This window comes from Purpureocillium lilacinum (genome assembly GCF_023168085.1).
Source record: "Purpureocillium lilacinum CBS 284.36 DNA, scaffold_1, whole genome shotgun sequence".
Lineage (NCBI taxonomy): Eukaryota > Fungi > Ascomycota > Sordariomycetes > Hypocreales > Ophiocordycipitaceae > Purpureocillium > Purpureocillium lilacinum.
This window is the reverse complement of record NW_027072111.1, coordinates 4,811,715-4,839,208: the sequence shown is the minus strand read 5'-3', so window position 1 is coordinate 4,839,208 and position 27,494 is coordinate 4,811,715. Positions and strand designations below refer to the sequence as shown.

At 60.6% G+C, this 27,494-nt stretch overlaps 8 protein-coding genes across 8 annotated transcripts; 4 read left to right on the top strand and 4 right to left on the bottom strand.

Moving 5' to 3' along the window:
- Window positions 1–101: 101 nt before the first annotated feature.
- On the bottom strand, window positions 102–1,283 carry PLICBS_001157 (mitochondrial 54S ribosomal protein mL44; the record flags this gene model as incomplete). The annotated part of the gene is made up of 1 exon (XM_018317762.1): window positions 102–1,283. The coding sequence occupies one exon, from the start codon at window positions 1,281–1,283 to the stop codon at window positions 102–104; it is 1,182 nt and encodes a 393-aa protein (XP_018183287.1).
- Window positions 1,284–1,729: 446 nt separating this feature from the next.
- PLICBS_001156 (uncharacterized protein) lies at window positions 1,730–2,277 on the top strand (the record flags this gene model as incomplete). The annotated part of the gene is made up of 4 exons (XM_018317763.2): window positions 1,730–1,732; window positions 1,788–1,807; window positions 1,937–2,119; window positions 2,202–2,277. 4 exons carry the CDS (start codon window positions 1,730–1,732, stop codon window positions 2,275–2,277), a joined length of 282 nt encoding a protein of 93 aa, XP_018183288.2.
- Window positions 2,278–4,439: 2,162 nt separating this feature from the next.
- On the top strand, window positions 4,440–6,345 carry PLICBS_001155 (uncharacterized protein; the record flags this gene model as incomplete). Its single annotated transcript, XM_018317764.1, has 3 exons — window positions 4,440–4,583; window positions 4,666–5,225; window positions 5,286–6,345. The coding sequence occupies 3 exons, from the start codon at window positions 4,440–4,442 to the stop codon at window positions 6,343–6,345; spliced, it is 1,764 nt and encodes a 587-aa protein (XP_018183289.1).
- A 3,161-nt stretch (window positions 6,346–9,506) lies between these two features.
- Window positions 9,507–13,057, top strand: PLICBS_001154 (uncharacterized protein; the record flags this gene model as incomplete). The annotated part of the gene is made up of 7 exons (XM_018317767.1): window positions 9,507–9,618; window positions 9,686–9,804; window positions 9,866–9,901; window positions 9,963–10,649; window positions 10,708–12,078; window positions 12,136–12,332; window positions 12,391–13,057. 7 exons carry the CDS (start codon window positions 9,507–9,509, stop codon window positions 13,055–13,057), a joined length of 3,189 nt encoding a protein of 1,062 aa, XP_018183292.1.
- Window positions 13,058–14,491: 1,434 nt separating this feature from the next.
- On the bottom strand, window positions 14,492–17,329 carry PLICBS_001153 (uncharacterized protein; the record flags this gene model as incomplete). Its single annotated transcript, XM_018317769.1, has 1 exon — window positions 14,492–17,329. The coding sequence occupies one exon, from the start codon at window positions 17,327–17,329 to the stop codon at window positions 14,492–14,494; it is 2,838 nt and encodes a 945-aa protein (XP_018183294.1).
- Window positions 17,330–20,526: 3,197 nt separating this feature from the next.
- On the top strand, window positions 20,527–21,750 carry PLICBS_001152 (uncharacterized protein; the record flags this gene model as incomplete). Its single annotated transcript, XM_018317772.1, has 1 exon — window positions 20,527–21,750. One exon carries the CDS (start codon window positions 20,527–20,529, stop codon window positions 21,748–21,750), a length of 1,224 nt encoding a protein of 407 aa, XP_018183297.1.
- Window positions 21,751–22,086: 336 nt separating this feature from the next.
- PLICBS_001151 (uncharacterized protein) lies at window positions 22,087–23,567 on the bottom strand (the record flags this gene model as incomplete). The annotated part of the gene is made up of 2 exons (XM_018317773.1): window positions 22,087–22,386; window positions 22,506–23,567. The coding sequence occupies 2 exons, from the start codon at window positions 23,565–23,567 to the stop codon at window positions 22,087–22,089; spliced, it is 1,362 nt and encodes a 453-aa protein (XP_018183298.1).
- An 822-nt stretch (window positions 23,568–24,389) lies between these two features.
- On the bottom strand, window positions 24,390–25,538 carry PLICBS_001150 (uncharacterized protein; the record flags this gene model as incomplete). Its single annotated transcript, XM_018317774.2, has 3 exons — window positions 24,390–24,447; window positions 24,514–25,271; window positions 25,347–25,538. 3 exons carry the CDS (start codon window positions 25,536–25,538, stop codon window positions 24,390–24,392), a joined length of 1,008 nt encoding a protein of 335 aa, XP_018183299.2.
- Window positions 25,539–27,494: the final 1,956 nt, after the last annotated feature.

Below are 27,494 nucleotides of genomic sequence, written 5' to 3'. Positions count from 1 at the left end.
ACACCGATGATGGGTCGTATGATCCAATCCACATGGAGTCCACCGCCCCTTTAACACTGTACCTCGTACACCTGCCACGCTGCCCGCCATGAACTCCCCGTTTAAATGATCTCGCCGATGTCAATGTGCGGCGCCTTCCACGGTTTGGCGCCCTCCTCCATCATGTCGCTCGGCACCCGCACCTTGTTCCCAGGGCTATACAGGTACCACGCCTTGAGAGCGGCCATGGACGCCTTTCGCCGCGCGATGTCCAGGCTCGGCCCCGCGCCCTCTCCCAACTTCTCCTTGCCGCTATAGATGCCGACCACGTACACGGGCGTCCGCGACAGCCGGCCAGTCTCGCTCTCCAGGCGGGCCAGTGGCGCCTCGAAGCCCTCGCGCGCGCACAGCATGGCGAGCTCACGCGTCGGCAGTTTGAACTCGAAGAGCACCGACGGGTCAACCTGCCGGGACAGGATGTGTGATGTCACAAACGCCTTGGCGGCCTCGCGACCGCAGTGGGTGTATATCGACCCGACGACGGACTGGACGAATGAGGCAAAGGCCTCGTCCTGGAGGTGTTGGCTGCTCTCCGCGGCACCTTCTCCCTCCTTTGCGGGCTTGGCCAGAGCGTCACCAAAGTCATCGTCAAGGACGACCCGGCTGCTGATGCCGCGGCGGTACTCGGCATTCCTCTGCGCCTCGGACCGCACATAGCCCCACCGGGTGTTTACCACGGGCTGGTCGGCGGCATGCGGCGTCCATTGTAGCAAGCCAGGGTCGACTTCCTCGCCAGGCGCGGCGGCGGCCTCGACGCCCCATCGGCGGGCGACCTGCTGCAGTGACTTAGGGCCGGCGTAGGCGCGCAGGGCCTCGTACAGGATGGCCATGGGCAGGCGCGGCCACTTGCAGACGAGGTACTCGAGCACGTGGTAGTTGATGAGCGTGCTACCGAGGAAGGCGAGGTTCGAGTTGTTGAAGTTCGCGCTGGGGTCGGCGGATGGGGTGACGAGGGAGCGGGCGAGCGTCTCGAGGGGAACCTTCTTGGAGAGCGAGAGGCGGGCGTGCATTGCGGCGAGCTTGGCCGACTCGGCGGCCCGATGGTGCGGCGGAGAGGGAAGCGGTATCCTTGCCGCGTCCTCGGCTTCGGCTGTAGACGCGTGATGCTCCGCGGCGGCGGACGAGGACTGGCACCGGACGGCGTGGACGAGGAAGGGCTGTCGTCTAGGGGCGGCAGCCGGGCAAGCTCCAGCGCGAGCTTGGAGCAATTGCCCGCTCCATCGTGCCGGCCGTAACCTCTTCATGAGGCCGAGAGTGAAAAGGGGGCAATTCAACCCCAGTTTGCACGCCACACGGGAAGGATGGTACCGTGCTGGTGTCGCGTTGGCGGCTGGGTGAGGAATTGGTGGTCGGGATGGATTCGTCGGAGGTGGTGATGTGCTGCTCTCAATTCGCCTGGGCGTCGTCCCAGAGTCGCGGAAAAAAGTTCTGCGTCCCCTGCGCCAGAGTCGTGTGAGCGCTGGCCGCCTGAGGTAGAGAGGCTCGCTCACTGGCTGGCGCCCGGCCACCCAGCGCGCGCTGTGCGGAATATCCTCGGCCCGCGTGGAGACCTTGGGCCCGTCCACACGCAAGCCTCCGAATGCCCATGACCGACCACGCCTAGCCTACGCGGATTGCATTCATCCCCCATCGCCAGACGCAATTGCGCACCCAGCATCTCCCTCACGCACCCGTCGGCAAGTCAATCAAAATGGTGAGTTCCCTCTCGGCATTGCAAGCGACTGTACGCCTGGCTAACCCGCGCGCAGGGTGGTGGTGGAAAAATCCCGTAAGTTCTAGCCTCGCCGCCTCGCCGCACCCGGCCCCCCAATCGTCGAAACAATCCGCAGCACCCGACCTCAATCCCGCCTCGATCGAGTCCGCAAGCCCTTTCTGACATGGCCGTCCCGGATCGCAGGTACCCCAAGCATGTGTGGTCGCCGGCCGGTGGTTGGTACGCGCAGCCCGCCAACTGGAGGGCCAACACGCTCGTCGCCGGCGCCGTCCTCGTCGGCATGGTCGCCGTCACCTGGAAGTTCAGCGCCGAGAGGGAAACGTGGGCGCGCAAACCCGAGTCCTGGGAGTGGCACCCGAGCAGATAGTACGTCAACTCCCCAGCCGGCGCACGCGCGGCGTTGATAGCCTCGATGGCTTTATGGCTTTACTGACGACGTGAACCGTAGCTGGTCGAAGCAGCTGATTGAGTGGGACAAGGAGGACCGGTTGAAGGCGGAGTCATCGAAGGCGGCCAAGGAGTGATCGATAGACGAGTCGGAGAATCGACCGTGTACAAATTACTTATATCAAAGACCATCATCAACGACAACCAACGACCCTCGAATCCGACGTGCTTCTTCGTCCCTCGTCACCCCGACCTGGCGGCCATTGTGATACACGGCTCAGCGATTCGAACGGACGAGTCTTCCTCGTTGTGTCGCCGGCGCAACAGACGACCTAAATGGAGGAGAAGCCCTCTTCTCAAGGCAGGCTGGTCGGCGTACATGCTGCACCCGGCCCAGCCCCCAACGAGACGCTGCAGACACCATGGCTCACCGCAGGGGATCTCGCATGCGGTGAAACGCCAGCCGCTGGCGCACGCAGCACGCGGCGTCTGGCTCCCATGTAGTGCTGAGTGACAAGGCGGCACCCGGCGACGACGCGCCGACTCTGCCGAACTCTTTGACCTGGCGCCAATATGTGATGCGGCGACGGCGTGACTCGTCGGTGCGTTTCATAGTGGACCTGGCAATGTTGCCATGTGGGCTGCGTTTGACTGCCGCATACGTAGCAAATGTTTCGTTTGTGCTTGTCGTGTCAGTGTTTCCTTGGTAGATGCTCGCGAGCGGCAGCGTGTTTAGGCGCTGAAAAGGGGCAGCGTTCCATTCGGCCGCATCACCACACTGGCCCCTGTTTACACGTCGTCGTACGCCGTGCAAGCAGCGCCATGGCTTGGCGGCATAGCAGGCGCATGCCCACTCAGCCGGCGCTGAGCGTGGACATGCAGCGCGATGTGTGCGCGGGCATGAATGGCTCGTGGTAGCGGACATCGAATGGTAGCCGTAGGTGACGCGGCAATGCAAGGTCAGGCGTCGTTTGAAGCCGTGAGGGGCCTCTCTAACACCGTGCCAAGTGCCGCGTGCGAAATAATGCAGGCACATGAGACAATGCCCATGTGTTGGCTGCCAACAAGACCCGGGATCCCGTTATTGGCAGCGGAGGGGCGAGGTTCCAGTTCCATGTCGACAGTGATGCACTCCACTAGAACCTCAACGAGGACCTACCATTTAGCGCCCGTGGGATGGAAGTTGGGGCGGTTGAGGCACCGGGGCTCGCTCCAGGTCACTGCTGCGCAGCTGCGTACAGAAGAGCAACCTGAACGAACACCTAGCGCAGCTGGAGCTGCAAGATGCCGTCCCGGGTGCCGTCCGTTGACGGGCAGAGTCGTTGTCTTAACAGCGTTTGCTCCACTGACTGGATGCCGACAACGGCCCCACAGCTTCCGCCATGGTTGACAGGCTGCGGCGGCTCCTCTTGGACAACCCAGCGCCTGCCAGCCTGCCAGGTGCCCGCCAACGCCGCCAACGCACCTCCAACCAACCCACTAAATCGACAGGCAGGGTCCTTCACTGACTTTCGGCTGACAAACGTCATCCATCCAATCCAATCCGCCCCGACCCTCCCCCATCGGCCGTCGCCTCAGCCTGAATCTTGACTTGTGCTTCTTCGACTTTCGCGGCCCTTCCACATATCGCCGGCCTCCTCGCTGTCCTCTTCGTCGCTTCATCCTCGCGCCCGCCCGCCCGGTGCTCCAGGACGGCTGTTGGAGCTGCCCCCGCAGGACGGCGTCTCTTAGCCCCAGCATCTTTTGTTAGCGAGTCATACGAGCGAGTACCTGACCTGGGTCTCAAGCCTCAACGACCACCACCTCGGCACATTGTACGTGCAGCCTGCCTTCACTGCCTCATCCATACCGCACCACGATCCATACTCCAGCATTGCCAGGTGTCTTCTTTTCCATTTTCGCTCTCGACAGCTTGCGCTGTGGCTCAAGATGCAAACTAGAGATCCGTGCCTGACCCATTGCAGAAACACAAGCGAAGTCGGCTCTCTACCTGTACGGTTCACGCTGTCGCCACCCCACCTCCAGCCTTTGAGGCTAGCACCTTTGATGCCCCTTCCAACAGTGTGAACTGGGCTCTGAACGTCAACCTGTTACCTTGGCTTTTGTTGCTCTGTCGAGTCTGTTTTGGGATAGCTGTTAGGCCTCGCCTGCGTTGGCCGCCTTCCCGACTCCAGCCTTGCTACCTGACACATCTTCACACCCAGCCTTCACGCTGGCGTCTCGCGCGATCCGAATCGCCGGCCTCGCTATCGGCCTCGGACTCAGTGCCTTGACGGCATACCAACGCAGCCAGGCCCAGATGGCCTCCCACGGCCAGCAGGATGGCCATCTCGACGCCACCTCTGGCCGCGAGGTTGTCTACTGCCACGCCTGCACGCACGAATGGTATCGCGACGAGCATGGCCTCGAGTGCCCAGACTGTGGGAGTGACATCACAGAAATCGTACGCCACCCCTTGTAAATCTCCATGTTCATTCCATGTTCATTTTCAGCTTCCAGTGCTGTACTGACGCGTTGTTGTTTAGATCGAGGCCGACAATGATCCCCGCGAGATCGACGACGACTCGTTGAACGCGCCCTCCTCAGGGCGACTTGGCCCGCACCACTTTGCGGACGACTCGGATCCAGAAGAGGCTGATATAGAGGAGCACCTCGGGCCACATGGCTTTATCCACCGTCGGAGCGTACGGGCTGGCGATGGCCACGGCAATCACCACGACCCCGGCATCGCCCCAGTTCTGAATCGCTTCTACGAAATGCTCGAGACTTTTGGCCAACCTCGGCCTATGGACGGCCAGGAACCCACTAGTCGCGAGCATGAGTACCACGGTCACCATGGTCACCATGACCACCATGACCACCACGACCACCACGACCACCACGACTACCACGACCACCACGATCACCATGACCACGCGACTCCTCCTGTTCCCAGGATCCATCGCGCTACTTTCACAACCGGCCCTTTTGGTGGAGGGACCGCGTCTGTCACAATTTACTCGGGTCCAGTCAGACACAACATGGGCCATGCAAACACTCTGGGCCGTGCCAACAACACCTACCCCCCCGCTGACCCTTTCCAGTCGTAAGTCCACACCAAACCCAATGTTTCTTGTTGTTGAACATGCTAACGATTGCGCTTCAGCATCTTCTCCGATGTCCTTCGAGACATAGGCCCACCTCCAGGAAGCCATGGCAACGCAGGGCCAAACCCTGACGACATGGGCCCCCAAGTTCAAACCTTTGCTCGCAGTCTGCATGACATCTTGAGTCTGTTCAGCCCTGCTAACGCCATGGCTGGCGACGCGGTGTACTCTCAGGAGGCTCTTGACAGGATCATAACGCAGCTCATGGAGGCCAACCCGCAATCTAATGCGGCACCTCCGGCTTCCGAGCAAGCCCTCCAGTCTCTCGATCGGCGCCCCGTCGATCGCGAAATGCTCAAGGGCGAGAGCAAGACCGAGTGTACGATTTGTATCGACGAGCTCAAGATCGGAGACACGGCTGTGTTTCTGCCCTGCAAGCATTGGTTTCACGAAGACTGCGTCGTTCTGTGGCTAAAGGAGCACAACACATGTCCAATCTGCAGAACGCCCATCGAGAAGCGTGGCGGGAACGATGCTGGCAGCACCGGCCAGCCTGACAGCGCCGGATCGCCGAACGCTACGGGCTCAAGACCCTGGCCTGTCCCTCACAACCCTTCATCGACTGACAGCGCCTCGGGTGCGGGGAACGAAGGCCCGAGACGCTTTCGAGCCACTTTCAGCGGCCACTTCGGTGGAAACTACGGCACTGGCTCCGAGAGGGCAAACGCTGAGCCACCAAGGGCGTCTGAGCCGACATCTCCTCGGGCAATCCCCAGCCGGCGGCCTAGTCAGCTCAACGAGGCTCTCCGGGCCGTCTCAACCATACAACAGGAGCGCGATCGGGAGCGCGGACGCGGCACGCCGTCTAATACCGCCTACGACACGTCTCGGTTGCAAAGACGGACCTCTCTGTCGCCGTCTAGTCCTAGACAAACTGCGACGGCTGACTACGGCGCCCGAATGAGGCAACGCAGCCCGTCGGAGAGTAGCAGACGAGGACAAGCCGACCGCGGGAACGGCCGATCTGGTGGACAGGGTCCTATCAGCTGGCTACGCGATCGCTTCTCGGGCTCGGGCGGCTCCAATCAGGGTTCGTCGCGGGACGACAGGCGACAGTAGGAAGATGGCCTTGCTCGTGAGCCACGGTGATGACTTGTTGGCTGCGGCTTGAGACGGCGTAGAAGGCGCTCTGGCGGCGAGGGCCTTGAGGGGTGAATGGAGACGATAGACGACGTTAATTGCACGGTGTATGTGTCGGCCATAGGCGTTGGAGAAGGCTGCCCCTGTTGCGATATCCCGAACACGGACAGACTTTGCTAGGAAGGGGTTAAGGCTGGGGGTGAGGCAGCGCATACAAGTCGGGCTGTAGGGAGCGTAGCAGCCACGATTCACGAGGGGAGAATGATTAACGACTACGAGACACGACAAGGAGTGAGATACCTGCTGCGATTGGCGCCATGAGATGTTGACGCCCAAACCCGAAGAAATTGAGGACCGGACTCGGCGAAGTGGATGCAGGGTAGGCATGTCTTTTGGTCAAGACACCGTAGCAAGGCGCCGGACAACCCGGTGCAGGAGCTCTTGGCTTGTCAGATAACAATAGAAGAAAGGTGACGATCAAGGTCAATGATTCAGCTTGCGACTGCCTTTTTTTTTTTGCACTTCTGGGGGGATGGTCGTATTTCGTAGAAGACGATGACGAGGCAGAGATATGGCGTCCACGGGATTGGTACGTTGCGGGGTCGGACCGCTCCGGCGTCGCGTTTCGCTAGGATGACCCGTTGCATCGGGACTGGAGCTTCCGGAAACCTTCTTCGTGGTGTGTGTCTCTGGGGCGCGTGCCTCGTCGGTCGCACAAGGACCGATCGCCGGTACTCGTACGTCCCTGCGTGGCTGGCTCCGTTACCACCGCCGGCGGGACTGTCGCACCGGCCGCAAATCTTCCATTAATAGACGGCGCCTGAAGCTTCGCCCTGAAATTACGTCGTGGTTGTCGCGGTCGTCGTCGGCGCTGGTTGCCGGGCGGGGACGCCGATGGCACCGACCGAGGCATAATGGGAGACGCCGTAAATGGAGTTGGGCTCCGGGCTTGGACGGCCGGGAGACGGCGTTTTGGGAGTCGCCGGACCCAGCAGGGCGGTTGGGCCGGTGGACCGTGAGGTGTCCAGCGCCGCGCTACGAGTACGTACGGACCAAGTTGCCAACGCTTTACGTACAGTAGCTGGGTTTCATCGCTGGGGCGGACGCGGGTCGATTGTCGCCTGCGTTATTCCCCGAACCCTGCTGGGCCGAGCCACGACGGGTCGCTTTAGCGAATGTGATCGGCGGTGCTTGGTGGTTCTCAACATGCATACACGGAAACTCTGTCATTGTCGCAATCTTCTTCTTCGTGGACGAGTGGCTCGTCACCGGTTGGGCCACGCGGGCAGGCAGGGTACGGTGACTTGAATTGTCGCAGACGGGGTCGAGAGATGGGCCCGCGACGGCCGGGGTTGGTGGCACCTAATCCCGCACCCGCACGCCTCAGTGGATCTCCGGCGGCCGAGATGCGCAGGGCACGGGCAGATGCCTCGGCGGGCCGGTGGGAAGGGGCAGTAGCACAGTAATACGATCAAAAGTTTATTGTTGTTGCTTGGCGTTGGGCGGCCTACGTGCACCACCAGTATTTGGATCCTCGTGCAGAACCTTGAACTGCATCGCCAATCGTCACCGTGAGTGAGTGTATCTGCGCGGTATCAGTTGTTAAACACCACCTTGAGCTGAAGGCTTTTATTGGCAAGGGCAACCGACGCGACAGCGGGCAGGATACCTTGGAAAGTAGCCTGCCCTGGTATGTACCTGCACGGTACTGCCGTCCGGAGAGACCAGCCAGGTTTGGTTGTCGGACGGCAGATTGCACCTGCCTGTGAAAAAACCTCCGAAGGACTTGGTCATATGGGGTCATGACGACCTGCGCACCTGCCCATTGGCACGCTGCCCGGCCCCCCCAATCCATTCACCTACGGGGTGCAAATTCCACCTGTTATGGCTGCCTGCAGCGAAAACCCTCAGGCTGCATCAACTCATGCACGAGCAACAGCCCCCAACAGAGTTGTGCCGGCGCCGTCACAAGCCACGGCCCACTCGCGAATCCTTCCAGCCGGCCAAACGCACCCTTCCTGCATGAGCCAACGTGCCCTGTCCCTGGCAACCTGACGACTGCTCGGCTGTAGGTGCCGTGGCGCCAGACTACGACGAATTGGTGTAGGTGCGAGCGCACTTGGCACCTCGCCATCTCGCGTGGGACGGCATTGCCAGCACCCAAACCCGCCTACGGCGTTTCCCCCCAAGCCAGATGGCGGAGGAGAGACACTCAGACACACAGGCCCCATCGTGGCGGCCGTTGCGATTGAGCCAGGACACACCCGAGGCACGCTGTGCCACCGCCGTCACCCACCACGAGCTGGGCTGGGTTGGACTGGGCTGGGCAGCTGGGACTCGGAGCCACAAGGGCGAACGCCGTCGCTGGACGCCAGTGGCAGCCATGGAAACCCACCGCGTCGGCGAGCCTTTGCGCGCGGACGGACTGGCATGGCACCAGCGACGGGGAACCGGCTTGCCCCTGGCTCCGTCGTCGTCGTCACGAAGGCGGCCGGCCCTCTGCTGCTCCCTGCCCGAATCGACTGGCGCCTCCGATGGATGAGGCCGCAGTGCCCAGCTTGCGTCCAACACCGCGTCGTATTTAAATCGACGGCGGCCCCTCCGCATGGGCGATCATGGCACGCCGTCTCCAGTAATAGCATCCGTATCCTATCTTTCTGCCGCGGACACGACGGTGCCTCGATTCGCCAGCCGCCCACGTCCTGACCTCGCCCGAACCAGTCTGCGCCCGCCGGGTCGCTCACGACGTTGCCTCTGGCATCAAGCCCAGTGAGATGTAGGTGCCTCCTGAAGTCCTGATCCACAGTCCGCCATCCTTGCGTCGCACAATTGCCGTCCCGCCGCCTTGCGACGATGAGCAGAGTTGCACAACCAACAGCAACAGCCCACATGCTGGCCTCCTTGCGTCCCCTTCCAGAAACCCACTTGCAGAGACACATCTCGGCGCCAACGCACCCCACACCCGGGGATCGTCGTCTCATGATAACTTACCCCTCAAGCTCTGCAACCCAGCATTTCTGAGCCGTCCGGCACTACCCTGCCAAGTCTGCATTCTTTTCTCAAACAGCTTGGGATTCAACCAGCCGCTGACTTGCCAACCGCCCTCAGCGCCGAGCATTGATATACTATAAGTGGCAGCCATGGCTGAGGCTGTGCCTATCCCCGAGCCCCCGGGTTTGCCGTTGATCGGCAACCTTGCAGAGTTCACTACGAGCCCGCTGAAGGATATTCTGCGGCTCGCAGATACATATGGTGAGACCGAGCCTCGACGTGGTGCTCCCCGTCGTCTCTAGACGTGCTGACAGTCGTAACTGTCCAGGCGACATCTTTCGACTCTACCTTGGCACCCGGCCAGTCGTTTTTGCCAGCACTAATGAGCTCGTCAACGAGCTCTGCGACGAGAAGCGATTCCACAAGTCTCTGGGTTCCGCGCTCAGGGTGCGTACCATCTGACGTCGGAAGTCGTAGCGTAGCTTGACTGATAACCACCCCTGCACAGATTGTACGTGAAGGTGTTCACGATGGCCTTTTCACTGTGAGTTGGCTCCTGCGCGCGCGCACCCTGATCTGCGCACCTCTTGCTCACAGGGCTGTAGGCCTACGATGAAGAGCCCAACTGGGATAGGGCCCATCGCATACTCATCCCCGCGTTCGGCCCCTTATCCATCCGTGGCATGTTCGATGAGATGCATGATATTGCGACGCAACTTGCCATGAAGTTTGCGCGCCATGGCCCCCAAGCTCCTATCGCCGTCTCTGACGACTTCACACGCATGGCGCTCGACACATTGGCGCTGTGTGCGATGGACTTCCGCTTCAACTCCTATTACCACGAAGAGATGCACCCATTCATCAAGGCTATGGGTGATTTCTTGACCGAGTGCAGCCGTCGCAGCAAGCGTCCTTCGTTTGCGCCAAACTTCCTCTACCGTGCCGCAAACGAAAAGTTCTACAACGACATTGCAATTATGAGACAGACCGCAGACGAGGTCGTTGAAGCACGCAAGAAGAATCCGACCGACCGAAAGGACCTTCTCAACGCCATGCTTAACGGCGCCGACCCCAAGACGGGTGAGAAGCTGAGTGATGCAAACATCACGGACCAGCTCATCACGTTTCTCATCGCTGGCCATGAGACTACATCGGGAATGATGTCCTTCGCCTTCTACTATCTCCTCAAGAACCCAAGCGCCTACCGCAAGGTGCAGCAAGAGGTTGATGAGGTTATTGGCCGGGGAAAGGTGACGGTTGATCACGTCACAAAGCTCCCATACCTTGCGGCGGTGAGTAAATAATCCAGCGTGACAATGATCCCTTATAGGCACTGACATTCGGCTTTAGGTCTTGAGGGAAACCCTGCGCATTAGCTCGACCATTCCTGGCTTCACCGTCGAGCCATATGAAGACACTTTGCTCGCGGGCAAGTATTTTGTGCGCAAAGGCGAGCCAATCACGGCGCTTCTTGCGCGAGCTCACCTGGACCCCGTGGTCTATGGTGAGGACGCCCGCGAGTTCAGGCCTGAGCGCATGTCGGATGACAGCTTCGCCCAGCTCAACAAGGAGTTCCCCAACTGCTGGAAGCCCTTTGGCAACGGCAAGCGGGGCTGCATTGGACGCCCATTTGCATGGCAAGAGGCCATGCTCGCGCTAGCTATGCTCTTCCAGAACTTCAACTTTACCTTGGACGACCCCAACTACAACCTCCAGATCCAGGAGACAATGACCATCAAGCCCAAGGACTTCTACATGAAAGCGAGCCTCAGGCACGGCATGACCCCTACGGAATTGGAACAGCATCTTGCCGGCAAGCTTTCTTCGGAGCACTATCACGCCATGTCGAGGAAGACGTCTTCCAACATTTCGGCTTCGGCTGGCAAGCCGCTTGCCGTATTTTATGGCTCTAACAGTGGCACTTGCGAGGCTCTGGCCCAAAGGATCGCTGCCGATGCGCCCCGGCACGGCTTCAGGGCCTCGACGGTCGCGCCACTGGACGATGCTAACCAGAAGATTCCAAAGGACCGCCCCGTCGTTATCGTTACGGCGTCCTACGAGGGCCAGCCCCCATCTAATGCGGCGCTGTTTGTTGCCTGGATGGAAAGCCTCAAGGGCAAGGAGATGGAGAACGTGTCCTACGCCGTCTTTGGTTGTGGGCATCGCGACTGGGTCCAGACCTTCCACCGCATTCCCAAACTCGTGGATTCGAAGCTCGGCGAGCTCGGCGGCCAACGCATTGTGCCCTTGGCCACCACGGACGCGGCAGAGCGAGATATGTTCAGTGACTTCGAGGCTTGGGAAGATGAGTCGCTGTGGCCGGCCTTGCAAAAGATGTACGGCACCGAAGACAGCGGCGATAGCAACGGCGACGGCATCAACGTGGAAGTTTCGCTTCCTCGCAAGTCGACGCTGCGTCAGGATGTTGAGGAGGCGCTTGTTGTCTCGAGCAAGACCCTCACGGACAGTGGCTCCGTGAAGAAACACATCGAGATCCAGCTCCCCACGGGTATGACATACCGGGCCGGCGATTACCTGGCAGTTTTGCCATTCAACCCAAAGAAGACCGTCTCGCGCGTCTTCCGGCGGTTCAAGCTCTCTTGGGATGCCACGCTCAAGATCAGCTCAGACCGGCCAACAACTCTGCCAACGGACACTGCCATTTCTGCGGCTGACGTACTCGCTGCGTATGTTGAGCTGAGCCAGCCGGCAACAAAGAGAGTAAGCAAACAGTCGAGAGCACACAATCAAGGGTGCGCAGGCTAACAGCAAATGAAGAACATCCAGGCTCTGGCAGACGCCACGCAAGATCAGGCTGTCGTCCAAAAGCTGCAAAAGCTGGCGGGCGAAGACTACCACGAGAACATCACTGTCAAGCGGATATCGATCCTTGACCTGTTGGAACAATTTCCTACCATTGCCTTGCCGTTTGGCTCGTATCTGGGCATGCTGCCGCCTATGCGTGTTCGCCAATAGTACGTTGGTCCTGACCTGGCATCGGCAGTATATGTTGACTAACTCGTGTGATTACAGCTCTATTTCCTCGTCGCCGCTCGCAGATCCCGCCAAGGTCACGCTCACGTATTCGGTTCTGGAGCAGCCGGCGTTATCGGGTCAAGGGGCACACGTTGGAGTCGCGACTAACTTCCTCGCCGGCCTCGTGCCAGGAGAGCGTCTCCACGTCGCGGTGCGGCCGTCCAAGTCGTTCCACCTACCGAGCGATGCGGAGAACACGCCCATCGTGTGTGTTGCGGCTGGGTCTGGCATGGCACCCTTCCGCGGGTTCATGCAGGAGAGAGCGGCTATGATCGGTGCTGGACGCAAGGTGGCTCCGGCTCTCTTGTTTTTTGGCTGCCGAAATCCCGACAAAGACGACTTATACGCCGACGAACTTGCTCGATGGGAGGAGCTCGGCGCAGTTGAGGTCAGGCGGGCATACTCACGCGTCCCGGAGAAGTCGTTCGGCTGCAAGTATGTGCAGCATCGCCTGTCGCACGACCGTGAAGAGGTCTATAAGCTGTGGGACCGCGGGGCCAAGATCTACGTTTGCGGCAGTCGCGACGTGGGCAAGGCAGTGGAAGCGGTCTGCATCGACATGGTGCAGGAGAGCGGCAGCTCCAAGGACGTAACCGAGGACAAGGCCAAGGCCTGGTTTGAGAAGCAACGCAACGAGCGATACGTCACCGACGTCTTTGATTGAAGGGCTAAAACGTAGGACAAGAACGATATGACGGTTGGGATTTGATGAGAGACGACCTTTCTATATTTGGAATGCAGTTTGGGCAGGGTTGTGTGAGGCCGAATTTGTTGGGCGCTAGCTGGGTAGAGGCATTCTTGTACTACGAGCACTCGTATCTCGATGTAAACAGAGCTCGAGGGCTTCCTGCGTCACCAAGTACCGCGGCATGTGGTTGAGAATTGATCCAAGTCCGCTGATTCCAGGCCCCGGACGAGTTGCTCCGCTCCGGCGTCGATCCAGGGCTGCCAAGGAAGCTATCGTCTCCGCGACCAGGGGCACAAGAGGGGGGCGTGCCGTTATACTACCGACAGCCATGGTCGCACGACATGATGAGGATGCCATCAAAGCCAGCTAGCAGCAGCAACGCAGGTCGAAACGGGCATCCAGCGTCAATCTCTGTCTCGGATGGTCTGCGACTTTGTCCAGAGCCCGGCTTGGCTGCATTGTCTCCCGTTCGCGTCACCCGCGGCGCCCCGTGTCGCTGACGTCAGTGCCGACCGCCCACTGCGAGCCTCCCTCCTCCCCCCGGCGTTTCATTCATTCTTTTCATTCCCACGTGGCGAACGGAACATGCCCACGTCCACGTACGTTTGGTGCTTAGTCGCAGGGAGCCCGAGCCCGACATGCCCGAGTCAGGTAGCCCACGTTTGTGGGAAGAGGAAGTGCCGGGGCGTGGCGCAGGCGAAGTGCCGGGGTGGCAAAGGATCGCATCGGTCGATGCATGCGCGCGTGCCCCCATGTGTTGTCACTGTTGTTGCGGTGGGCGCGCCAGAGGGGGAGATCGCCACACAGCGTTACGGAGTAGTTACGTCTTGATTATTTCCCATCTTTGCTGGTTCGGGGGTTGGTCAGGGAGCTGTACCTCGCGTGGCTTGTGCGCGCGCGACTGTCGTACACTGCCATACCGTGGTGTACCATCTCCTCGGTGCGCCGCGACAGTGGATGCGCGATCGTAAGTTGTTCGCGGCGCCATGCCACTGCAGTCACACCACGATTTCATTGCATTTGCGGGACCAAAGGAGCCAAGTGGCGAGTAAAGCAGAGATGTAATACTAACTCATATGCATTGACGTCGAATCATTCTCCCTAAACAAATTCAAGAACCAAAAGCCGCCCGTGGAGGTATCTAGTGAACCGTGTAAGCTGCAAGACAACAAGACAAAGCCAAGTGCCCCCCATCCGCCAGTGTCCATCCATATCCAGCCTCGCCGCCGTGTATCGCCCGCTCTCTCGTCTCGTCGCACATCATGCACACATTGTGCGCGAGGGTCGCATAACTCCGTTTCACAACGCTTTTGGACGCCGTCGTAGGCAAGGCTCTCGTTGACTGTCCGTTTCACGTCGTGATCCCTGGCCTTGGCCACCAAACAACAACATACACCAGTGCGCAGACGATCAGTCTTGGAAGAACTTGATAATCTGGTTCAGGTCGCGCAGACCAACGCCATGCTTCGGGTAGCAAATGTACACCTCCTCGCCGAGGGCGCCGAATTTGCTGCGGAAGCCGGCCTTGCGGCGCAGACCCAGGCTCTCGACAATCGAGTTGTACGTCGTCGCCAGGAAGCGAGCGCGGATGCCGTGAAGATGCTCTCCGGGGGTCAGCTTCTCCGAAACGCCGACGCCAAACGTCACCTGGCCCGTCACGCTTGAGAGCGTGTACTCGATGAGCACCTCGATGGCGCCGTTGACGGAGCCGGGGAAGTCGAGCGCCCACTTGACCTGCCAACCGTGTTTGGCAGACAGCTTGGCCAGCACCACGAGGGCCTGCACCTTGCCCTCCTTCTCGGCGGCAAAGTATCGCCTGTGCTCCATGTCGACCCAAGGCCGCACCTCGGTCAGATGGATCTGCTTGCCCTTCCGGCTCGCCTTCCATTCCTCGATGGCCGGGTTGGCGCGACTGATGAACTCGTCGTCGGCCTTGACCTCGTGCACCTTGACTCCCTCGCGCTCGACGCGCCTGGCCTTGGGGCCGCCCGTCGTGTTGTGATGCTTGTTGGTGTCGACGCGCTGCTCCTCGGTGCAGGACAGCGTGCGCCAGCCCAACTGTTGCGCGAGAATCTTCTGGACCTCGTACGAGACAAGCATCCACACGGGCGTGAGGCGCAGCTCGGTAAGAACAAACTTGACGAATGCGGCACAGACGTCCTTGTATTGTGATCGGTCGCACAGAGGGTCGCCCGTGACCATGGCGAACTTCTCCTGCTTGACGAAGCCGACGGCGGCGCCCGTGGGGTGGCGCCAGATCTCGAAGCGCTCGTCGAGCCAAGATGTGTTGGAAGCATCGCCATAGTTGGCGATGAGCTTCTCGATTGGCGGCGGAGCGCCTGCTGCCTGCGGCTTGGTCGTGTCTGCCTCGGGATGAGCCAGGCCGGGAGACCGCTCGGGGAGCGACTTGGGGTCACGGTGGAAGAGCGAGGCGTATCGGACATCACCGAGCTCGAGCATCCAGGCAACGATTCGTTCCAGACCCAACCCGGCTCCGGCGTGCGGGGGGGCGCCGAGATCAAAGGCGGTCATGTAGTCCTCCATGCCGTCCTCAGTCATGCCAGAGTCAAGCATGTTTTGGCGCAGCTCGTGGGGGTCGTTGATGCGCTGGCCTCCGGAGCAAATCTCCTGGCCGCGGATGAAGATGTCGAATGAGCGTGTCCAGTTGGGGTCTTCGGGGTCCTTGTGAGTGTAAAAGGGGCGAGCACTGGCGGGGAACTTGTCGAGGATGTAGTAATCAGTGTTGTACTTTTCTCGGACGAGCTGGCCCAGGCGCATCTCATCAGGGGTGGAGAGGTCCTCCTCCTCGACATCGCGGCCATCCTCGCGCAGCATGCGAATGCCCTCGCGGAAGTCGAGAACGAGCGTCTCGTCGAGATACTTGAATTCGCCGCTTGGCCAGCGCTTCTGCACCTCCTTGACCTCGGGCATCGCGTAGACGTTCTTGAAAACAGCCTTGAGGAAGTCGTCGAGGACGTAAATGACTTCATGGTAATCATGCTCAATGGCCATCTCAATGTCGAGGCCCGTATACTCGGTCAAGTGGCGATGCGTGTTGGAATTCTCGGCGCGGAAGACGGGGCCAACTTCGAAAACACGGCCAAAATCGGCAGAGATAGACATTTGCTTAGCCAGCTGGGGGCTCTGGGCGAGGAAGGCATTGCGACCAAAGTAGTTGACCTTGAAGACGGCGGCGCCACTCTCGGTCGCGGCGGGCTGAAGCTTCGGGGTATTGATCTCGACGAAGCCCTCCTTTTCGAGCACGTCGCGGAACGTGCGGGCCACGACGGAGCGGATGCGGAAAAGGGCCTGGTTGGACGGGTGGCGGAGGTCGAGGATGCGCGAGTTCATGCGGTTGCGCAAAGACTCCGGGGGCTTGTAATTGGTGAAGGGCGCATTGTACGCGGCACCAACAAGGTGGATGGACTGGATGCTGACCTCGACACCGGAGTGTGTGGCGGAGCGAATAGGCTCCGGGGGCGTCTTGAGGATGCCATTGACCTGGACGAGGGACTCTGGAGCCAGCTTTTGCACCCACTTGACCATGTCCATGTGCTCCCTGGAGAGCACGCCCTGCACAGAGTGCGTCTGGTCGCGGAATAGGAGGAAGTCGAGCGCCTTGGACAGCTGGCGCTGGGTGGCGATGCGCGCACGGAAGTTCACCTCGGTGCCTTGAGGCAGCTGGTCGAGCTCGGCGATGGTGTTAAGCTCGTACGGGTGGGTCGGCCAGTCGGCGCTCATGCTGGAGCGGCCGCTGTCGAGGGAAAGCACCGACTTTTCCATGCTGGGGCGCGGGTAATCCATGCTGGTACGCGGAGAAGCCCGGCGAGAGCCATAGGGAAGTTCAACGCCGCTGTCGTTCATCTTGGGAGGCGGGCCGAGCGCAGTCCTACTGCTGCCAAAGGCGCTGCCGCTGCGACGATGACTGGCGTCGGAGGTAGTCTTGTGGCGGCGGGTAAGATGCTGCACGGGGATGCTGGGCGAAGACGGGGTCGCGGGGCTCGAGGGCGCCGGAGTGTTGGCCGTGGGCGAGGAAGCAAGCGAGCCATCGGTGTAAGTGGCCTTGACGGGGGCGGGGGCAACGTCCTTGGTGTTGATGTTGAGGCTCGCGGGGGCGCTGCTGCGAGGCACGTCGCCACTATGACGACGGGGCCTGGCAGGGCTGCTGTTCCTGCTGCTCCCGCTGCCCCGGGAGCGGGAGCGGGGCAGGCCAAAGGCTGAGGCGAGGATGTCGGCGGTGGACGGCATAATGATGAAAGCGATGACGGCTGATGGAGGTTAGGCGACGCAGGCGATTCGTGGACGCGCTGGCTGCTCTGCGCTGCGCTGCACTGCAAGCCGTTGCGGTAGTAAGGGTATTGTCGCTCGTAGTGCCAGACGACGGGTGCTCGCGCGCTGGTACTTAACGGCGGCCCCTTGCAGCGCTTCTGCGGGCGTGTCGTCGATGATGGCGATGGCCTGGGCTATGACGGAGGGGCGTGGCCCGAAAATGTGGATCGCCTCCACCACTAAACCAATACTCCCCCCCAGACCTCTGGCTGGGCTGGCGGTTTGGGCTTGCGCTGGGGATTCGGGAGGGTTGGGTCACAGCGGCCAACCAGCCAACGGGGCAGGGATGGACGGTTGGTGGTTGCTCTTGTCGCAGGGCGGATCCGGCTGTCTCGGGTGCGGGCTGGGCGAAGGATCGATGTCACCGACGACGACTCGCCAGCGTCATGGGCTCGGACGGCGTCGGATGCTGGGACGGGATACGGCAGCAAAGGTAGGAAGCCAAGGTAACTGCATCTAGGTGTCAACGCCCGATTGTGAAGCGAGGGACCTCGGTTAAGGGGCATTACCTATGGGCAACGGCAGGGCCGACTTTGTTGGAGGCAACAGGCACCCAGAAGGTACGCGGGGATCGAGGCAAACCCAGTGCAGGTGGCGGGCAGTGTTGGACAGGAACGAGGGCTGCAGCGCGGCGATCGTGAGCTGAGCTGGTGAAGAGAGGGGAGAGCAAGGAGGGAAAGCAGGAAGCGGGAAGAAGAGGGGAAACAAAGGGGAGCTTACGGCTCTTATTATTTGCTTATCCAGCTGGACCTCTGCTCTCACAAGCACGCTCGGGACAGGCTAAACTAAACCTCAGACCCCGGGCATCAGCGTGAATAATCAGTCGGCGAGCCTCGGGCAGCACCCCCCAAAAGAAGACGAGCAGAACGAGCGGGCTTCTGGTCCTGATACAAGCGCAATGGGCGGGCGGGTAGGGCTGGCTTGCTGGGTCGCCGCACCGGCCTTCGGACGCGGGCTGGACCCGCGAATGGAGCCCCAGCAAAAAGCGCACCTAGAGCAAGCAGTCCTGGACTCCTGGCCATCCCCGGGCAGCCCGCCGGCAATGCGCAACCGCGCGCGCTTTTGCTCCGTACGCTGCGTTTCCGCCACTCCGACTGAGCGCCTGAGCGGGCCTCGGGCAAGCTAAGCTTCCCGCCGCCAGGACGGGCGACACCTGGCGTCCACTCACGGTCGTTGCTGGCGCTGGCTTGACAATCGCCCGCTGACCGACTGCTTACTCGTGCCCGCTGTCGTCCGTTCCGTTGGCCTCGGCATGCCCACTCGACGGACGGCCGTGCGAGATTCTCCGGGTGCTAGCCGCCGGTTTCCTGCCAGCCGTGCCGGACTCGTTCGGCACCTGGCATCGTGCGCCCGTCGACGCTCGTGCTGTAGTTCACGCTCACGACGGCGCCGCGCACAGGTGAGCGTGCCCCTCGCCCGCCGCCATCGACGTCTCGGCCACTGTCCAGGTCCAGGTCCACCAGCCACCGGAGAGCGCCACGGGGGATTGGCGGAGCTCGCCAGCCCCAGGATGCGGGCAGATATTCGTACATGCGTAGCGCGTGCCTCCGGCGCACATGGCGGACGCCTCAGCCAAAAGCTTGCTTACCTACAGTACAGCGCGAGCGGAGCACGGTGGTGCGCGCCTTCCAAAGGACCCAGCGGTTCCGTGGCTCGTTGGAGCGCGAGCAGTAGTACTGGAGCGGTAGTATGCGCAGGGATGGGAACGATGCCGGGGTGGTGATGCCAAAAAAATCAAGGAGTTGGGCATGGGCCGGCTTTTCGCGTGCCTGGACATCTCATGAGGATGGCAGTTGCGGATGCAGTGGCGACTGCCGGGACGATCAAGAGTCCGTCACTCCTGCCGCGCGCGCGCATGCCATGGAAGCTGCCGACTGGCCGACGCTCTGCTCCGTGTCTCCTTCCGAGATCAACTGATGTCCGCGCCGCGCCCCGCTACCGCTACCGCTGCCGCTGCCGAGCCCACGGTTCACCGGGAGGCTCTTGCGCGCGCGCTGTGGACTTAGCTGCCTGCCCGCTGAAGACTCAAGAGCCCCGGGACGGGAACCCCAGCGCGAGGGAATGCATGCACCTAGGCACTGGGCACCTGCCAGCGCATCTGCCCACGCACTGGCCAGGCGTCCGGCAGCCTGGGAGTCCCCTGTGTGTCTCAGAGCCACCTGCCTGGTTGACGTCAATCATCGCGTGCGCTATCGGAAGTCGCGGCCGTGGCTGCCAAGGCCACCCACTTCCTGCCCTGGTGCTGAGCCGGCCCTTCCGGCACGTCATTCCTGGCGCCAGACCTGGCAACAGCGAGACCGCGGCCGAGGCAGGCACCAGTGCAGCCGTTGCAGGCAGCCTCTGCACTCTGCAGAGCGCAAGACGGGTGCTCCGTACTAATGCTTCGCAGCGCGGCGATTAGGTCATGCACCTCATACTTTGGGCTTTCGTATGCAGGCGGCGGAACACTCCAGAAGCCAGCCAGCCAGCCCCCGGACGGCGGCAAAACGGGGCCGCCACACGGACAATTTACTGTCCGGCCAGCGGCGCGCCTCCAGCCAGCCCACCGTGCCCCTCTCGCCCCCTCCCACCGTGGCCCCATCCACCCCTCCGGTCCTTTGTCCAACATCCAATGCCATCCCGCTGCCTGTAATACTGCATTACCATCGCTTGCCCGTTTGCGCTCCCATCCATTCCCTCCCTCCTCCACCTGGTCGTTGCATTCCATTTCCGCTGCTCCCGAGACACAGGCGGCGCGTGCCAGAAGAAGCTTTCCCCGTTCGGCGTCTCATTCGTCTTTCCCCCGGTTAACCTTGGAACCGTCGCCGGACCCTGACCCGGCCTGCTGCTCACGAGAGCCACCCGGCCCTCGCGCGCCTTGCGCTCTCTGCCTATCGCCCTTCTCAGCCTCGCCTGTCCATTTGCATTCGGTTGCCCGCCGCCACGTCAAGCACAGTCACGGGCCCGCCCCGACAAACCAACCCCTGTTCTGGTCCCAAGAGACAGGCCCCTGGACGGACGTGGTTGAGTGCATCGCGTCTATCGCGGCGGCCCGCGCCCGGGCCAATCCCCGCCCACCGGTTCACCGGCCCTGCGCCGGCGACGACGGAACCAGCGCACGAGGTGCCGGCTTTCACATGGACGGACTCAAGCCCATCACCCCTTCCACCACGGCGGCCAGCTTTGCCACGAGCACTGCGTCGAGTGCCGCGCCCAGTGAGGCGACCACTCCTGCCGGTCTCAGCCCTGCGCCCTCAGGTGCCGACACCCCGGACTATGTGAACCCGCTCGAGTCCAGTTCGCGATGGTACCTCACTGCCAAGGCATCTGCCGTCCGCTACGCTGCCAGCGTCGGCTTTAGCATCTCCAACCGATCCGACCCTCCGGCCCCGACCTTTTCACGGGAGATTTGGCTCGATTCCACGCTGTCTGAGTGGAAGGGGCGTCAAAAGATCAAGGTCGAGGTCTGGGTGCCGCCTCGCATCTCCGTTGGCCCTCGCGCGGCGGTCATCAACTTCCACGGCGGTGGTTGGATCCTCGGCCAGGGAACCGACGATGCTCGTTGGGCTGGCGCCGTCATGGGCGCTCTGGACGCCGTTGTCTTCACCGTCAATTATCGCCTGGCCCCGAGCTACCCCTTCCCCACGCCCGTCGAGGATTGCGTCGATGCCATCTTCCAGATTGTGGCCCGTGCCGGCGAGTTCGGTATCGATGCAGATCGTGTGATACTCGCGGGCTTTTCTGCCGGAGCCACCATTGCCTTGAGCAGTTGGATCGTCATGCAGGAACCGTATCAGTGGGGCTACAAGTTGCCGGCCGAATCACCCGACATCGCTGGCCTCGTCGTCTTCTACCCTACTCTGGACATCACAATTTCGCGCCCAGAGAAGCGGCAGACGTGTATGAAGCCGGAGCTCACACTGTCCCCTGGCTTGACGGATCTGATTGACGCCTCATACGTCTACCCGCCCGTGCCCCGGGAGCAACGCACCGACCCGAGGCTATCGCCCGGCTTGATGCCGGATGAGCTGCTCAAGAAGATGCCGCCAATTCACCTCTGTCTGTGTGAGTACGACATGCTGCTTGCCGAGGGCATTCGCTTCGCCAAGAGGTTGCAGCACCACGACATGCCCTTTTCCGTCCGCGTTGTGGAAGGCGAGTCCCATGGCTGGGACAAGCCACCCCCGATGGCTCCCAAGGAGAGCGTCAACGTCGAGTACGGCGAGGCGACGCAGGCCATGGCTCGCTGGCTCCGCCAAGACTGCGAGACGGACAGGGAGTCGATGAGTTCCATGAGGACAAAGAGGCCCCGCATACGACGACCAAAGTATCTGTCTTTTAGATCGAGAAGTGCGAGGTAGGGGCTTGCGCGACCTGGGCGATGAGCGCTTGGAATCCATTTTGGCTCGGCTTCCCCTTGTTGTGCATTGCGTGCGTCGAGACTTTATTCTAGCGCCATTGGAAAAGGTTGACATGAGTGTACGAACGGACGACGAGCCCATGGCTTGTCATTTTGGCTACAATACAGAAAGCAGAGGCGTTCTGGGAGTTTTTGAACAAAGTCACATGGTCTGATCAAGGTTCGTTGTAGCATAGCCCTCGAACGGGGTTGATAGATTTGAATTCAAGTTGATAGCGTATGGCTTCAATCATAAAAAACATGTAGCTGTATTCAACCACACCTCCGACACCTTCGCTCAATCAGGCAGCTGGCGATTCCGCACGTCCCGGCCAAAGTAGTCGTGCCTGTAGTTCATGAACTTGATGAAGCCCCAGGTGATCCACTCCATGACGAAGCCGCTCATCCAGCCGCTGGGCACGGGCGCGTTCCAACGGGCCATGGTGTCGCGGTACGTCTGCTCGATGTCGGCCCTGCGGAGGGCCTCGTAGTCGGCAAAGAGCTGCGGGACGGTGCGCGTGGCACGTCGAGTCAGGACGTGCGCCAGGAGGACGCCGTCCTCGATGGCGACGCCGGTTCCTTCGCCTTGTGGGGGCATCTGGCGTGAAGAAAACAAGTCTGTGTCAGCGGAAAGTGCAAGAAGCTGAAAAGGGTGTGGGAAACAAGGGGATATTAGGGGGTTCGGTGATTATACGACGGCACGACAGGTTCACTTACAGCGTGGGCGGCGTCGCCGAGCAAGAGCGCCCGGCCCTTGGCCCAGACACCGCCGGGAGGAAGCATGTAGACGGGGAAGAAGAACCACTCATCGCAACGGTCGATGATGGACCCCAGGTACGGCAACGCGCCGCCGGCAAACGTCTCGCTCATCTTCTTCTTGATGCCCGCCTTATCTGCCCCCTGGGCGGACCACCCTTCGCGGGCGTCCTTGTTCTCCGCGACAGGGTTCACCGCCGCCAGGTAAAGATTGGTCCGAGACGGCTCGTAGTAGGTGAGAAGCAGGGCGTCGTTTCCATGGGTTACGAGCGTCGTGTCGGTGATGAGTGGCTCTCCGTCGGTTCGGAGCCACTCCTTGGCCACGTCGCCAGACGCGTCCGCCTTGTCCGAGATGGACGCGTACCCGTAGGCGTTGCACTTGCCCGAGTACGTCTTCTCGCGGCCCGGGTCGACGACGAGGCTGCGAACCTGAGAGTGGATGCCGTCGCATCCAACGACAATGTCGGCCTCGAGCGTCTCGGTTTCTCCGTCTCGCCCCCCTGAGGCAGCTGTTGCTCCCTTCCTGCGCTCCTCAGGGGCCTTCTTCTCGAACGTGATTCTCACGCCACCATCGCCATCTGCCTCGCCGAACTCTTCGATCCCCCGCACTCTCGCCCCGTAAATGACATCGACCTGGACGTCTTCGCTCTGCGGCAGCTCTCTGAGTGCGTCTCGCAAAGCCTCGACAAGCAGCTGTCGCTGTACACGGATGGCGTCGACTCCTGGCCATAACTGTCCCAGGAGCTTGCCTGTTCGATGGGCAACAAGTTCGATGGCACTCACTGGCGCAGCCTGCGGTCGTAACCGCTCGCCAGCCCCGAGCCAGTCGATGTACCGTAGGGCCAAAGGCGTGAGGTTGATTGCACCGCCGAGCCGTTGCACTTCCGTGCGCATCTCAAGGACGGTGACATGAAGTGGTGATGAGACTCCTTTGTCATGCTTCTTGACTAGGGACAGTGCTGCTGAGAGGCCAGCGGGCCCAGCGCCGACGATGACGATACGGAACGGCGGCTTGTCAGCCATGGTGAAGACGGTGATCGTTCTCTACGTACAACGAGGCGTGGAGGATGGCAATGAACCTTTTGGGCCAGATGTTGTAGTATTTAGATGCAAAACAAAATCGTACGGAAAGAAGTTGTCCTGGCGTCTGCGAAGCGCTCAAGCCCTCGTTCGTGGTACCTTGCGCGGTCTTACGCGAGGCAACGCCATCTTCCACGCGTCCCCTCCGTGTCGAAGCTATCGTGTGAATAAGTATCCAAGAGTCGGCATTGGCTTCGACCGAAGCTGACAGCTTCAAATGCCGACTGGCGGGCGCCAATCGCCTGATTGGCCCCCGGGATGGCAGCCGTTTGAGTCGAATGCTGGAACCTGTCGAAATGTCTGAGCATTCCCCCTTCGTGGTACGAATCAGGCCGGCGTAATAGGTCGAGACCGGCTATCGGCCGGTGGTCCTGCGCAAAAGACCCAGACTAGACGCTTCAGCTTTGCGCCACCACCTCGCACTCCCACGTGGCTGCAGGAGACGTCAGCAATACTGGGGCAGACTGCCTGCAAATACAACTATGTGTTTGCGCGACCCGGGCGCCTTCCAGTAGTCGAAGAAATGAACACGATCGCCCAGACCACGCAGTGTGAGTGACACGCCGAGATCCAGAGACAGATTTCAGCCCACTCAGCCCTACCATCTGTTCGAACCGCTGCCTCTCCCGCCGCCGTTTCCCTTGGCATGCATGATGAATGATGAGATTGGCCAATCTCCGCTATCTGCAAACTCTGTGGCGCAAAATGAAAGTTCGGGGCCCGGCTGAGGCTGGGCTCTGCCTCCAAACTGTACCCATACTACTTCTATGCCTCCGGATGTCGAGATTCGTGATTATCTGGCCGTCTGCCGTAGACGACATAGCTAGTCCCGTGTTAGCCCGAAGCCTGGCTAGATACCACGACGATCAAAGGCCTTGGAGTGACATACAATGGTACCCAGCTATGCATGCGTCGGTCGAGAACTTCTTTACGGGCCTGGGCAAGGAGGACCTGAAAGTATGCCGGGTCACCGTGCAAGATCTGCTCGTACCCTCGGGCGAAGACGTTGGCGATGCTGTCGCGGAAATGGTTGAGCTCGAATACACCCACTTTCTTGAGCCTTTCGTCCTTTGGCCACGGATTGGTGGGTATTTTGTATATGCGCTCGTGAACGTCGTCGAAGCCGGCCTGCGAGAGGTAGTGCTTCCACTTCAGTACCTCTCGCCCGGATGCACCTATCCGCTCTGACATGTCGAAATAGATCTTGCCCATTTCGACATACGCCGAGTCCGAGGGCAAGGTACCGTCATCAGACTGAAAGTCCGGGTAGGACCCGGCGAGCTGCAAATGACCCCCGGGCTTGAGGTGATTGAAGGCCTGGCGGATGAGTCGCGGCCAATCGTGGATGGCCATAATAAGTTCACGGCCGTGAATGAAGTCAAAGCTGGATGGTGCCCATAGCCAGTCGTGCTCAATATCATCCACTTCGAAGACAAGATTCGGAGGCAAGACGCTGGGTTGGACTGGCGCCGTGTCTACGCCGATGATCTTGGCAGAAGGATACTGGTCGGCCATGTCGATGGCCCAGATACCAGAACCAGTGCCGAGATCAAGGATCCTTTGCGGGCTGTTCACGATCGGCGCAATGAAAAGCCGGTCTTCCATAAGAAGGGTAAACTTGCAGTGCTGTAAATCATTGCGATCCATCTGACGTTGGGACTGTGTTAGAGACAAAGTCGATGTCGCTTCCAAGTGATAGCGCGATTGAGATCAAATACTAACCTCGCGATCGTCAACGGGCATCCAGGGTTTGTAGATTCCGTATGCAGCGTAGACCCTTCCGTTCTCCTCGATGCCACGCCTAATATCTGAGGCCAGGGACGTCATATAGCTAGTCGACGTCGACGCAGCATACCCTTCGTCATCGCTGATGGCATCTGGTTCAATGCTCGACGATGAGCCGGAGCTCTGCATGTCTTCAGGCGCCTCGTCGTTGAGATATGTGTGTCTAGTGTGTGACGCGCGCTGCGAAATAGGTGCCTGGAGCTCGGGACATCCAAGGGGCCCCGACGGCGCCGAGTGTAATGCTGGCGATTCTGCTTCGCTAGACATGTTGAGCACAAATTCCAGTACCCTTCTCTGTGCCGACTGGTTTAGAATATTCGCGATGGCCGTAATGCACGTAGCGAGAAATAGTTAGAGCCTGAGCAGGATGTGCTCGCTGCAGGACCCGGGCAAACAATATAGCGAAGACGCAACGCGCCTACTTCTGGGCCAACTGGGGTCTGGCAGACGATATGCTAAAGCAAGGTCAGGAGTCGTCAAGGCTGCGACACCGCAGGCCGTAAGTCAGGCACGGCGTGGACAACAGCTAGTGAGCGAGCCAAACCTAGTGGGTGCTACTGGAAGCCGTCAGCACATCGGGGAAGTCGAGGAAGACGGATGAACGGCGGCAACTCAGCTGGGCTAACATGCCTTTCGCTCCGCACCGCAGTGTTTATATGATAAACTGAGGCTTCCTCGTGGCTTGCAGGCTTACGGACTGAGGAAGAGGGCGCTGTTGTGGCACGGGACCGTCGTCAGTCACAGACCAACGCGGCGGAGAGAGCCAGGCGTCCCACGCGTGGACTATGAGTCGATAACGGGGTGAACGATCGGTTGGCAGTCCCCTCCAGGTTTCAATCTGCTGGTGCTGTACAGTACGTCGCTGCAACTTGGCACGGCACTCGGACGCGGGAGGGACGGAAGCAGCAGCAACAAGCGGCCTCGGGTCTCGCGTCTTGGCTCGGGAATCTTTGGCTTGTCCTGGGCAGCAGCTTCGTTAACGTCAAGTGCCTAGGTAGTTCCCCGGATGAGACGCGAGGGCATGCGAGCGCACAGCCTCGAAGACTGAAGTATACCTAGGCGGCAGCCTGATGGCCAGGCTGATGCTGGGGGTTTGCGAGGGCAGGCACGCCGACTGCAGGAAGCCTTCCTCCGCAGCCACCACATCCTGCCCGTGCCCACAAAGGCAGGCACGTTTCACCGCAACGGCCTCGCTGGCATGCATTGCCTCACACAATGTAATCTGAGGTATCATAGCTAAGGCCCTCTCCTGGGCAGGGTACCTTGGCTATCTAGGAACCTGGATAGGTACAGTATGAAGCACTCCGGCCAACGCCAGTGCCAGGGTCGAACAACTGCCAACCATGCCTTCCCGGCCTTTGGCCAAATGAAAAGGCAAGACTGCCAAAGCGTTTGACGGCAGCAATTCCTTGTGCCTCCGCTCCCAATCGTTCAAAAGCCGAGACCGATGACCTGCGGGCGACGGGTCCCATCAACTCAGCACCAGCCGTCTGGGATTGGCGCGAGCTGAGAAGCCGCCCGAGAGCAAACATCTCGCTTCGTCCAGGTTGATACCCCTGTCGCTTGCTTCGTCTGTGAGGAGGGACGACAATAGCCTGGTCGATGGGGCTGCTCAACCTCAAACCCCAGCAAGCAGCTGCGCTATTGCCTCTTGGAAGCGACGGCCACTTCGCGGTGAAGGACGTACACTTGCCTTTACTGGATGCAAACGCACAGGATGCAACAGGGTAGTGTTGCCTGACACTTTCAGACAGAACGGCTCATGCATTCTGTGCCCGGGGACGTCTGACGGCAGCGGGCCCCATCCTGGCCGCATGCATTTGATGCTGTTCGAGCCAAACATGGCATATCAGCGCTCAGATCAAGTCCGAGTTCGACAGGTTGCTGCGAGTCCATAACTGACGAGCGATGGACTACCTTGACTATCCGCGGGGTACGGCCGCCGGCCGCGGTTCACGGCACAGCGGCAGCAGGCTGCCTACTCAACCGTAATTCGAGATGCCCTCGTATGCGAATCAGGTAGTTGCCGTGCTTGTTGAACGCCGAATCTGCGACCCCGCTTCCAAGTACTACTACAAGACATGC